A 12659-nucleotide genomic window follows, 5' to 3' on the forward strand; every position below is an offset into this window, starting at 1 on the left:
ATGCAATGCACAGTGGAAATGGAAGAGCTGATCAAAGCTGGAAAAATTAAAACAAATTTAAAACAATTTTCACCCATCAAATCTTTGCCATTACATAATCCCTCATTAAAACGTATTTTTTAGAAATAAATGTAAAAACATTTGACTCTAAAATGTCAACATGAAACAAGAATTTTGAACCTGGTTTTATCTAATGTTCACATTGTTCTGAAAACATATGCAAAATAGCAAATTTTGAATAAGATAATGCCTCATTTGCATATTTAAACATAAAATGTCATAAAACTTGTAATACAAAAAATAACTGTCTTAATGTCAGTGTTCAACTCACAAAGTTTCATGGTGATATCCATTAGTTAAAATATTTACCCTATTCACCTGTAGTGCCTCCCTGCTCTGAGTTGTCATGAGTTGAGATAATAATCAATAATGATGATATTTAGCAGCGGGGAAATAACAACAAACACTCCAGCAAGTTAGTCGAGAGTCATTTTATTGAACAGAGGAAGAAAAGAACTCAAAATGAGTGCGTTAAAACTGTGGTTCTTCATGTTGAAGCTCGTCACTATTAAAGTGCACTTTCAGTTTACAGCCTCTTTCCTCGGTGGAACACCGTCACAGTGAGACGCATCAGACCAAGTGCAACGACTGAGCATCTCAGTGAGGGAGAGTGCATAAGTGTTAATGGAAGATCAACGTCCCGGGTCTAAAACTAGTCCTGCTACCGTTTCCTATCCTGGCTCAGTTCAACCCAGAAATAATAAAACAAAAAACAAAAAGCTAAACATATGACCGATGGTGACGAATCTGATCATGTAGTCGAGTGATTGTAAAACAGCACAGTATTTCTGAGCAGGGTTTCAATAACGGTCGGCGTTAAGCTTAAAGTCTTTGCCACGAATGTCTTTAAAATTTTAAGATCTTCACTTTAAAAAAATATTTCCAGAAGTGTTTTTCTTTCCTTACATACTATTTATGTACAGTTGCATCTTTACAAAGAAAAATAATGTTCTGTTAAAGTCGGTATTGACTCCGTGTTTTGGCACGTTATTCCTCGTGACTTCACCAACAGCAACAGACTAAATGGAACAGACGACATTCAAAACTATTCCTGAATCCTGTAGAGGTTAAGCCCCGCCCCTTTAAGTGGACCACCATGGGACCCTATTTCAGAACAAATATCTACGGTACTCAATGGTGAGACATTATTTTTTTAATCCCATTTGAATTGTGTCATGAATGACACATATGAAGTTTATTAAAAAGATAATTTTGCATGTCAAGAAAGTCGCAGTTTGTCGTAAAACTGCGACTTTGAAAAGTGACGTCTCTCTCTGAAGCTACGATGCGTTTGGTACCAGGAGGTTCTGACATCAACAACGGGGTCTCACTCGTTCTTTCTCTTCCCGTCTGATAAAAAGAGTCGCTGGATTAAAAAAAACACGCATCGGGTAAGAAAATGTTAAATTTGTGCGTAGAACATAGCTACGTTAGCTAGCTAGCAAACCAAGCCGAGCTAACAGCCGTGCTGGTGACGTACATTATGTAGTTCAGTGATCGGTTTCACGCAAAACTAAACGATACTATGCTAAATCTATGACGTCACGTACACCACGTTTGAGTCTAATTATCGATTTTCAGGGTTTTTTTTCTTCTTTTTCTTTTTCTTGACGTGCAAAATTCTGAAACAAATGCATGCAAAAGAAATTCTGAAATTGATAATCATATGTGTAATTCATTACACAATTCAAACAGGATTAAAAAAAATAAAATAATAAAAAATTGTCTTTCGCCATTGACTACCGTACATATTTTTCCAAAAATAATGTCCCATTGGGGACTTCGGAAGGGGCGGGACTTCTCTTACTCCTAGCACTTATTTTATAATGAGATGCATTTGAAATGGTAATCCAAACAGGAATGTCTTACACATGAAAACAAGTTGTTTGATGTGAAACTATTCTACAGGGAACGGCCACGAAAACCCCCCCGAGGATGAAGAGGAAAAAAACCCCACACATCTACAGTACAAGAGATATCGTATGAACCAACACCGGAGCTCAAATTTAGGATTCCAATGAGTTACATAAGACACACAAACACACACAAGTTTACATCATCAAAGTCAGAGGCAAACCAAGAGAAAACTAAAAAGCTGCAGTTCAACACGGGGATGGAAAAAATAAAAAGGACATTGCCGGGTGAGGTCACAAAAAAAGATGAAAGAACGCTGGAGCTTAGATCCCAGCAGGTAGTGTGTATTACACCTGGTGTGGAGGGGGGGGGGGGGGGTACTTTGATATCACAAACACACAAACAACTGGGGAAAAGATAATAAACACATCTACTGCTAACATTTAAATGTACCTTATATTAGTGTCACTGAAAACTTCACCTCTTATTGCACGGTTTTCACTTTTTCATGTCAATCGAAACATTGGGCAGGTCTGTCTCACTCGTTAAAGAGCCAGTGTGAAGGATTTAGTTGGAGCAGAAAGGGAATATAATATTCATAACCATGTTTTCATTAGTGTGTAATCACCTGAAACTAAGAATCGTTGTGTTTTCGGAAGGGTTAGAATGAGTTCTTCATATATCTACGTAGGGAGCGAGAGGCGGAGTCCGCCATGTTTCTACGGCAGCCCAGAAGGGACAAACCAGAGTCTCTTTGTTTTGTTTTTGTTCCCTGAAGGCCACCGTAGTTCTCCGACACGCTTGTGAAACGGCGGTAACGTGAGCCTTAAGAGCGCTAAACCTGTAATACGGCCAGCCGCCATCTCACTTATGTAGCTCTTAAAAGTAGTGTTATTATGGTATGGATGCCGTTACTCCATTACCATGGTTTTGTACTCGGCGGCTCATGTTGCCAAAGTCTCGAAGAGGGAGGAGTGAGCACTAGATGGCACCAAATCCTGCACACTGTCCCTTTAATCTTTATATTTGACATGCAAACTACAAAATTAAAGTGATACAACCATTTTATTTCTTTCTTTTAGCCTTCCTTTTAAGGTGTGTATTACACACACCATGTCCTTCGGCTTAGACATCAGGGTCTTAACTAGGGCTGGGTGTCGGTACAATAAACCAGTGCCAACCAAGAAGTATCCAAACTTCTCCAGTCAGAGGATATACCTGCTTTTTGTACCCAGATCTAGAAAAAAACAGAAACACTATTAGCGTAATTTTGCTAACCGTCAATCATCGCAGGAGTTCTTTGATTTAATGCGATTGGCCGATCACTGACATAGCTACAGGCCATACAGTCTTGGTTTTGGGTACTGGTATTGTAATTGTTAAAACCATACCCAGCCCTAGTCCTGACATACAAACGCTCTCAAAAGAGCCATATTACACACACACACACACACACACACACACACACACACACACACACACACACACACACACACACACACACACACACACACACACACACACCTTCATTATCCATCTGCATTACAAATAACAGTAATAAATATGTTAAGTACAATAAATATGGGTTTTCTATTTGAATAAAAATAAAGATTCAGCTGGTTTTGAATGGAGATCCATTACGACAGAGGAAACAGCAGGACTTCCCGTCATGTGACGCGTTAAGAGCATTTGGCTCGGCTGGATTAAAGAGTTGATCACGTGAGGTTAGACTGACGTGAGCGGTCACAGACAGACGGACGGACGGACGGCTCACAGTGGTTCTCTACGGGACACAAACCACCTTCATACTGTCAACAGATACAGTTAAAGTTCAGGTAGTTTTCAGCTTGTGACTTCTCTCTCATTAATGCTCAGATATTGCTTCAAAAAAACAATGGATGAAATCTCTCTCTATGCCTTATTATACAGTGTTTGTTTCCAACGTCATCCACCTCTCATGCATCATCCACCGGGGACATGAACAGATCAAAGGATTTAAAAGGGCCAGTGTGTAGGAGTGGCAGAAACGGAATATATTTGTCATAACTATGTTTTTCGTTAGCGTATAACAACCTGAAACTAAGAATCATTGTGTTTCCACTGAGTAGAATTCGTAGACCGAGCCCTTCGTGTTTATGCAGGTAGTGAAAGGCGGAGTCCGCCATGTTTCTACAGCGGCCCAGAACAAGACACACCAAACACTGGCTCTAGACTCTAGAGCCAGTGAACGGCTCTCTCTAGACTCTAGAGCCAGTGAACGGCTCTCTCTAGACTCTAGAGCCAGTGAACGGCTCTCTCTAGACTCTAGAGCCAGTGAACGGCTCTCTAGACTCTAGAGCCAGTGAACGGCTCTCTCTAGAGTCTAGAGCCAGTGAACGGCTCTCTCTAGACTCTAGAGCCAGTGAACGGCTCTCTCTAGACTCTAGAGCCAGTGAACGGCTCTCTAGACTCTAGAGCCAGTGAACGGCTCTCTAGACTCTAGAGCCAGTGAACGGCTCTCTCTAGACTCTAGAGCCAGTGAACGGCTCTCTCTAGACTCTAGAGAGAGCCGTTCACGGTTTTTTTAATGTTCCCTGAAGGCCACCGTAGTTCTCTACTTGTTTGTAAAGTGAGCGGAGGGGTAACAAAGACGACGCATTACGAGCAGCGCCAATGGTATGAAATGGCACACGCTTCCTGCCTCCTAAGTGGGCGTGGTCTAATGCATTTATATTTTTTTTCATATTTAGCATTACAAAAAATAAGTAGGCTAGGGCGTTTCAAACACGTTAAAAGCCTTAACATGAAGAGAACATCTATAAATTACTATAACAAAGTAAAAGTATTTAGTATTTCTGATGGTTTACTGACTTCAGACCAGTTCAAATGATTTTTGGGACAATGGCAAATGAGTCCAGAGTCTTGTAGACCAGCTGCTATAATCTATCAACAAAGGGATCTGTATCTGTTCCTATGGATCATCAACGGTCTCTAAAAAGGTGTATTGGCTCCCCTTTTTCTTTTGCGCTGATCCGAACCGTGAGTATCATGATCCGTTGCACCTTTACCGCGGGACGCCACTAAATCCTACACACCGGTCCTTTAACGAGGGACATCATGGAAGAAGACCTCACCTACACGACAAACAACAACAGACTGTGCACCAGACCCTTCTCCTCCCATCACCTTCCTGGGTAGTCAATCATCTCTGCAGGCTTCTGTTCCGGTCTTTTTTTTTTTTTTTTTTTGCTTTTGATTTTAAAGTGCAGTCCAGATGCAGGTGACTAAAAGGCAAGAAGCAAAATTACAGAGAGAAGGAGAGAGAGAGAGAGAGATGGGAGGGAGGATTGGCACATCAGAGAGGTCTTAGAGGATGAGATGGAGTCTGTTAGGCTGAAGGTAAAAACAACTAAACAAGGTCTCATCCTATTTAGTCTTCCCCTGTGTCACCAGATTCCGGCTCCAGTCACTCCCTGGACTGGTAGAAGAGGATGTATCCTGACTCAGAGTTCTTGGAGATGTCTGAGGTAAGCCCGTAAAACTCCTCGATGGCCTGGGCGTCAATTTTCTGAACGACACAAGAACAGACGACGTGTTACTGGAAAAAAAAAGAAACAACAAGAGCAAATGTACAAACGGATGAGTCAAGGAGCGTCGCCGGAGGCTGAGAGCGAGAGTGACGCACCTCCACGATGTCGTCGTCGAACAGCAGCCAGAAGCCGTGACTCTTCACGATGGTGATGTAATGGCCTCTGTTGGGGCCACTGAGGAGACGGAGACAAACAGTGACTCTCCAACGCACACAAACACTCCCACACTGCCCTGCATCCTTCTCAACATCCTGCAGGAGCAGAAGAAGAAGTCATCTGCACATCATCGATGTTCACTTTACAGAGGAAACGTCGGCCCCTTGCATAAATTTATATTTTAATGCGTTTTGCAACCAAAATGTGAAGTTTTTCCACAATCCATTTACTCCGTTTCCCTGGAAACCCTGAGGGTTTGCTAATACCTGGAACGTCGTTAGCATCCCATTAGGTTCTTATGCAATGGAAAGCAGCCAATCAGAATTGAGTATTCACCCAGACCATGAAATAGCTAGAATCAAGGACCACCAGCTGTTTCTTCTCCTCAACACGTGTGAAGTCCTACGATATGCCTAGTTGGTACAACTCATATTCGGGCCTCTTAATACCTGCCACAGTGAACCACCACAGCCACGAGGTCGTACATGCGGTCCAGGTTGACGGCATCCCCGGACGTGTTGAACAGACGGAGTTCTAGGGGGAAAACCACTCGGTAGGACAGCTTGGTGTAGCGGTGCAGCTGCTCCATGTACTTAAACCTCTTCAGGTGAAGCGCCAGGATCATAGGAAGCTTCTTCACGCGCATCCTGCAGAGAAGCGCACATGCTCAGAGAAGTGCACGATGATATATACATACATATATATATATACACACACACACACACACTGCAGTGTTATTGAGCTCGGTGCTTTACTGACCGCTTCTGAGCTTCCTGCTTGCTGCAGCATGTCTCACAGTAGTATTTGTATTCACTGCACAACGTCTCTGTGTTACTGAAGTCCCTGGGGAGGGGAGAGCACGGGGAGGCTTGGTTATTCAACCTCATTCAGACCAAAAAGGGAACATGTGACTGAATATATATGTTAACCGACCGCTACCTGAGGCAGTGTGTTATCGATGTGTTCTGCTCCACATCCACAGAAAGATCCAGGAAATCCTCATCTTTGCTGCTCACCTGTCAAATGAAGGTGATTATAAAATAAGAGTAGAATTGACATTCCCATTTAAATCTACGTAGGAAGACGGTCAGACGTCGTCCATCAATCCCCGATCATGGACACCTCCGCTCACTCCGGAGAAGGACAAGCTAACTAGCTAGCTAGCCAACAGCATTGAAGCATGGAATTAGCAACCTAGCATAGTTGACAGCTGGCTAGTTAGCTAGCTTGCCTATTCCACACATGCTTTAATGCTACACTGATTACAGAAAACAAGCTGAATAGCGGGCTGGCGCTGGGTCTAACCGTCCCTCCGCTCACTCCGGAGAAGGACAAGCTAACTAGCTAGCTAGCTAACTAACGAGATAGCTAACTGTGGGTGACCGTGGCTAAGTGGAGAGCAGGGCCGCCTTTCAATCAGAGGGTCGGCGGTTCGATCCCCGGCTCCTGCGCTACTAGTCTCATGTCAATGTGTCCTTGAGCAAGACACTTAACTTGCTCAAGGACACATTTAGTGTCCTTACTTGCTCCCGTAGCTGCGTCTACGGTGTGTAGATAGATACTGAATTGTAAGTCGCTTTGGATAAAAGCGTCTGCTAAATGACCGAAATGTAATGTAATCTAACTAACTAGCTAGCTAAACAACTTGGAGCTATCCGTCTCCAAAGGTGCAGCCGCTCTCTTTCCGCTGAGCTGCGACAACACTGACACCTTTGTCACAATAACAAAAAAATGCCTTTCAAATGATCACAGCATACAGTTAAATGTCTTCTCTTCTGACTGGGTCAGTGAGGACAACCACACACAGACAGACAGACGGTCTTTGAAATGCTGATTGTACCGAGAAGCTTTTGTCTGCGGCGCCTTGGTGTTTGCAGGGGTTGTTCAAGGCAACCCGTCCCACTGTCCTCGCCGTTTTTTTATGGCAAACACCATAAAAAAGCCTCTGCCAGCGATGACGTAAAGTGGGTGGTCCGAGCTCACCGGCTGTGATATCGCCACATCTTTTTTTTTTTTGCATCCCTAATCCCTTTTCCAGACAGATATCTTATTCAAGAGGGAACACAGGGAGGGACGACAATAAATACACGAAGCTAACCACACACCGTTTCACAGTTGAGGCAGCGCGTCTCGTTGGTCAGCGTGCCCTGGAAGATGTCGTGAACCCACGTGGGCTCCGTCTTGTGCTCCGACTTGTTCTCCGCCTCCGTCTCGGCGGCGGTGCCGTTGTTCTTGAGGCGCCCGTTCTGCTTCTCCTGCTTCTTCTCCTCCTGCAGGATGTCGGCCACCGTGTTCAGCAGGTAGTTGAGGAACTCGTGGGCATCCTGTTGCATGTAGTTGTCGAACAGATCTGGGAGGGGAGACGCAGAGATGGAGGGAGATGATTCATAATTATGCTTAATTCTCCGTTGCAGCTCCATATTTTGGGCAAACTTCTGTGTGAAAAATCACTAAAAGCTATTTATTTACTCAGGCAGTTACGAATATATCGACCTTGCCTCAGAGCTTTGCTTTAAAAGAGAAAGTTTGGCATTTGGGAAAATAAGTTTATTCCGACGATCTGTACGTTAGCTAACAGCAGCTGGTTAGCTTAGCTTAGCAAAAAGACTCGAAAGAAGTGGAAACAGCTAGCCGCGGTTCTTTCAACGGCAACAAATACCAGAAGCTCTAAAGCTCACTGACAAACAAGTTATATCTCATTTAAGTTAAGTTAAAGCTGCATTCTCTCTAGTGTCCACCAGGGGGCGACTCCGCTGGTTGCAAAAAAACAAAATGGCGACGGCCGAATCGCCAAACTCCAGGCTTCAAAACGTCAGTCCACAGACCAACGGGTGACGACGACTACGTCAACTTCTTACAGACAGTCTACGCTTCAGAAAGAGCTGTTCTAGCGTCGGGCTAAGCTAACTGGCTGCTTTAATGGTTTCGATGATTCCCGTCTTGAGAAGAGTCGACTGCAGATCCGGTGAAAGAAATCGACAGACGACACCGCCGTCATTACACACTTCTGTTTTGACAGACCTGAAAACGTGAAAGGTGGGAACTGAGAAGAGAGAGAGAGAGAGAGAGAGAGAGAGAGAGAGAGAGAGAGAGAGAGAGAGAGAGAGAGAGAGAGAGAGAGAGAGAGAGAGAACCAAAGCTCGGGCCCAACAGAGATGCCATTGTTCAGTCACACAAAGAGCTTCCTCAATATGGCCGACAGAGAACAGTCGGGCTCTCTGTGAGTTCTGCTCTCTGAACCACCTCCAGCATGCACCTGCCCTTCACCTTCAGAGAGTCAGCCTGCATTAAAGCCGGCGCTGTTTGCCGAGGTCTCTGACTGTTTATGAACACAATGATGCATGTGGACAAAACACAAAATAAAGAAAAGGAAAAAAGACACTCACTGACAACAAAGCAACCAGTAGACCCGTCTCATGGGACACGATTTAAAGTTGTAATAGCTTGGAACTGATCATTAATTAAGGACGGCTCTGTTCCGTTCTCGCAGCATGAACACTACCAGGACCTGGAGAAGGTAATGTCCTGGACTATGAAAATATAAAAAAAATCCCCCAGCATCCAGTGAACAGAACGTAATTCAACGTTTGTGTTTTTCTGAACAACTTCTCACCGTTCTCTTTCCGTAGGCGGGAGATGAACTTCTTGGGCGGGATGACGCCCACTTTCTTCTTCTGCGTGGCGATGGAGTGGAAGAGGTCGGCCAGACACGTGAGCAGGTTCTCCTTCTTCTTCTGCTGGGCTTTGTACGACAGCACGTTCTCCCGGAAAGGCCGGCAGAAGTAGAGGGCCTGGAGCACCGAGTTACAGTAACACGTGTTCCCAAACTGAGGAAGGGAAGGGAAGGAAAAGAAAGAGGACACACAAACAGAAGATGAGAGAAGCCAGATCTGGGTCTGTCCATGGTGGACCAGGTCTCTGCTGGAGGATCTGGGTCTGTCCACGGTGGACCAGGTCTCTGCCGGAGGATCTGGGTCTGTCCACGGTGGACCAGGTCTCTGCTGGAGGATCTGGGTCTGTCCACGGTGGACCAGTCTCTGCTGGAGGATCTGGGTCTGTCCACGGTGGACCAGGTCTCTGCTGGAGGATCTGGGTCTGTCCACGGTGGACCAGTCTCTGCCGGAGAATCTGGGTCTGTCCACGGTGGACCAGGTCTCTGCTGGAGGATCTGGGTCTGTCCAAGGTGGACCAGTATCTGCTGGATTCTGAGCTGAAGGAGTTTCTGGTGAACCTGCATGAGTTCATCTGGTTTCACCAGAATCAGACCCGGTGGCTCCGATGACATCATTAAAAATAACTCTATAGAAACAGAGCATCTTCTCTCTGATGGTCTCTGTACTGATGGAGGTCTGATAGAGGACCAGGACTAAACTGAGACTGGTTCAGAACCAGCTCGCTGTTCCTCACAGTAACTTTCCGTTAGCCGGTGGAAAAACACAGATCTGATCAAATGCTTTTTTATCCATTTGGCAGACGTGACATCTGGGGCGTTGAGAAACATCTGGGCCACCGACTGTACCTTCAGTACCAACCATCCAGCAGAGGACATGACTCACCGACCAACACCAGTGTTTACTTGACACATTACTCACATTGACCAATCCGAAGTAGTGCTCGTTGATCGGGAACTGCTCCGGGCCGATGTCTTTCTCCAGAGCCGAGGCATTGGTGCCCTGAAGGACCAGAGACGAGTTGTTGTTATAATCGTCTCCATCATCTCACACAACACAGTTCACTCTTTTATCACGGGGAGAAAGGAGAGCCTGCTTCGTTTAGTCTAATCTACGCACACGCAGTCAAATTAATATGGAAATGAGTCGTCGAGGAGCTCAAACTGGTCCGAACCAAAAGAAGAGGCCTCTCTGTCAGACGGTGTAATTGATCGAATGAGCCTCTCAGTCAAACTTCAATATCAGTTTCCTGGAGGACGAGGAGCTCGTCTCCATGTCTTTTTTCCTGCCAGAGGAGAATAAAAAAAAACCCAAACCTTCCTGTCAGAGCTGAAATGGTCTAAAGAGGTACTCATGTCAGGAGTCGGGGGGGTTTTGGGGCTGATTGCGGAGACCACTTATCTCTCGTCGGAGCTCAAAGCTCTTCCAACAGAAGCACAGCTTTTGTTGAGCGAACACAAGGAGGCAATTTAGTTTTTGGGGAAGGCTTTTGAATTTCAATGTCTCTCAGACAGCGGATACGTCTTTGTCCAACGTACCGTACCGCTACATTACCCATTCATCTGTCGGTTATCGTCTCAATTTAATCCATTCGTGTTTTTTCTCATCACTTAAAGCTGTGTTGTTGCTGTTTTGTCCCCTGCAGCCGGTGTGTCGTTGTTCCAAAGTTAAGCGTCTCTGGTTTGCAGTAGAGCTGAGCGATGTGATTGAAATCAAACCATTAAATGTGAATATTTCACCAATTAGCACTGAAATCTGCATTATCAATGAATCATTTCCCAGTTAAAACATTAATGTTCTTGGTTATAAAATGTCTGGAAATAGTAAAACATGTCCACGGATCGAGGTGACGTATAATTTGATCATAAACAAAAAAAAAAGAAGCTTTAAATCTTAAAATGTGTGAAGCAGCAAATATTCTGCCTTTTTTATTTTCTTGGAAAATGCTTATTAGTTTCCGTATACGTCTCTGGTGTCGACCTGTCAATCACGGTGTAGCCCCGCCCCCTAAAGCATCCCCTGCTTTATGGTCTGTTTGACTCTAAATGTTCCATAATGTACTAAATGAACATCATGCTGTATTGAAGAAGACTTGAAACTAGAGATTGAGACCATAAACTCATGTTTACAATGTTTACTGAGGGAATAAATCAAGAGAGAAGTAGAGTCATTTTAGACTAGACTTCTATACAACCAGAGGAGTCGCCCCCTGATGGTCATTAGAGAGAATGCAGCTTTAAGACACCTTAATATTAACTTATGTCAGACTACTGCCTGAGTCCTTTCATACTTTAACTCGTCTTCAGCTGTGCCCTAACACTTCACCAATGTGTCTGTAAAACACACAACACACACATATTCCAAGCCTTGTAGCGACCGCATGGGATGCTGGGTAAATAACTCTTGGTTATTGGGAAACCCATTAATGCAAAACCTGCACTGCAGGCTTCTTTTCTTTTTTGACATCCTGGCTCTCTGCCATCAGGATGTATCGTCACCGGCTCTCTGCAGCGGATTAAGCAATCACAACATGAGCTTCCTCCACCTGTCAATCATCGGTGACAGCGACACGCTGATGTGCACGCTGTCCACGCGACGAGGAGGGAAGGGTCTCGTGATGCAGGGGCCCGTCTGAGCGCCGAGATAAAGGGTGCACGTTGTACAAGTAGTGACCAGACTCACTGTGCACCCCCCCCCCCCTCCCCCCTCCATGCATAGTGAGTCTGGCTGCAGGGGGAACATCCCCACACACCAGGTTAAACAGCGGCTGCAGGCGAATCAATAGCAACACACACACACACACACACACACACACACACACACACACACACACACACACACACACACACACACAGCAGGATTTACTCACCATATTACAAATGGAGGCGATATTTCTGACAGTCATTTAGTTCACAGTGTCCCCCTCGCCGCCATCTTTATAAAATAAAACATTATATTAAAGGGGGGGGGGGGGGGGGAGGGGGGGTAGAAAAGGAAGTTAATTCGCAGCCAGCGGCTGGAGGCCAGACTGCAAAACCTCGAAGCGTCAAGAGAGCAGCATGCAGCCGGCCAGTGGTGCTGCTGGTGGTGGTGCTGGTGCTGGTGGTGGGGGGGGTCAGTGTCGACTCTTCCGCTTCATCCTCGGAACACCACAGCTGGGAGAGAGGAGGGGGGGGAACCCCGTTTAGTGCGCGAGCAGCAGCAGGTTGTTAGCAGCAACGATGATCCCGGAAAAACAAGCTCGTGAAGGGAGCAGTTAGCGCCGTTAGCCCCGCCCACATAGTGGAGACGGAACGGCCGCGACACGAGCTGATTGGTTTCAGAGTTTACTGGCGTTTGATTGGCAGCG

At 45.3% G+C, this 12659-nt stretch overlaps 1 protein-coding gene across 2 annotated transcripts; it reads right to left on the reverse strand.

The window, feature by feature from the left end:
• Positions 1-476: 476 nt before the first annotated feature.
• On the reverse strand, positions 477-12516 carry usp46 (ubiquitin specific peptidase 46). Of its 2 annotated transcripts, XR_011104604.1 has the most exons (10): positions 12180-12516; positions 10232-10312; positions 9253-9466; positions 7745-7989; positions 6579-6655; positions 6399-6482; positions 6089-6286; positions 5579-5657; positions 1525-5461; positions 477-1332 (listed from the first exon to the last, which is right to left on the reverse strand). XR_011104604.1 is itself a non-coding variant. In XM_068725400.1 (9 exons), the coding sequence occupies exons 1-9, from the start codon at positions 12213-12215 to the stop codon at positions 5360-5362; spliced, it is 1116 nt and encodes a 371-aa protein (XP_068581501.1). In that variant the 5' UTR covers positions 12216-12516; the 3' UTR covers positions 477-5359. The 2 variants fall into 2 exon arrangements, 1 of the variants encoding a protein (XP_068581501.1); XM_068725400.1 differs by having other exon boundaries at positions 477-5461.
• Between the last annotated feature and the right edge of the window lie 143 nt (positions 12517-12659).

This window comes from Cebidichthys violaceus, unplaced genomic scaffold (assembly GCF_023349555.1).
Source record: "Cebidichthys violaceus isolate CVI_PGR_0920_01 unplaced genomic scaffold, fCebVio1.0.p SCAF_35, whole genome shotgun sequence".
Lineage (NCBI taxonomy): Eukaryota > Metazoa > Chordata > Actinopteri > Perciformes > Stichaeidae > Cebidichthys > Cebidichthys violaceus.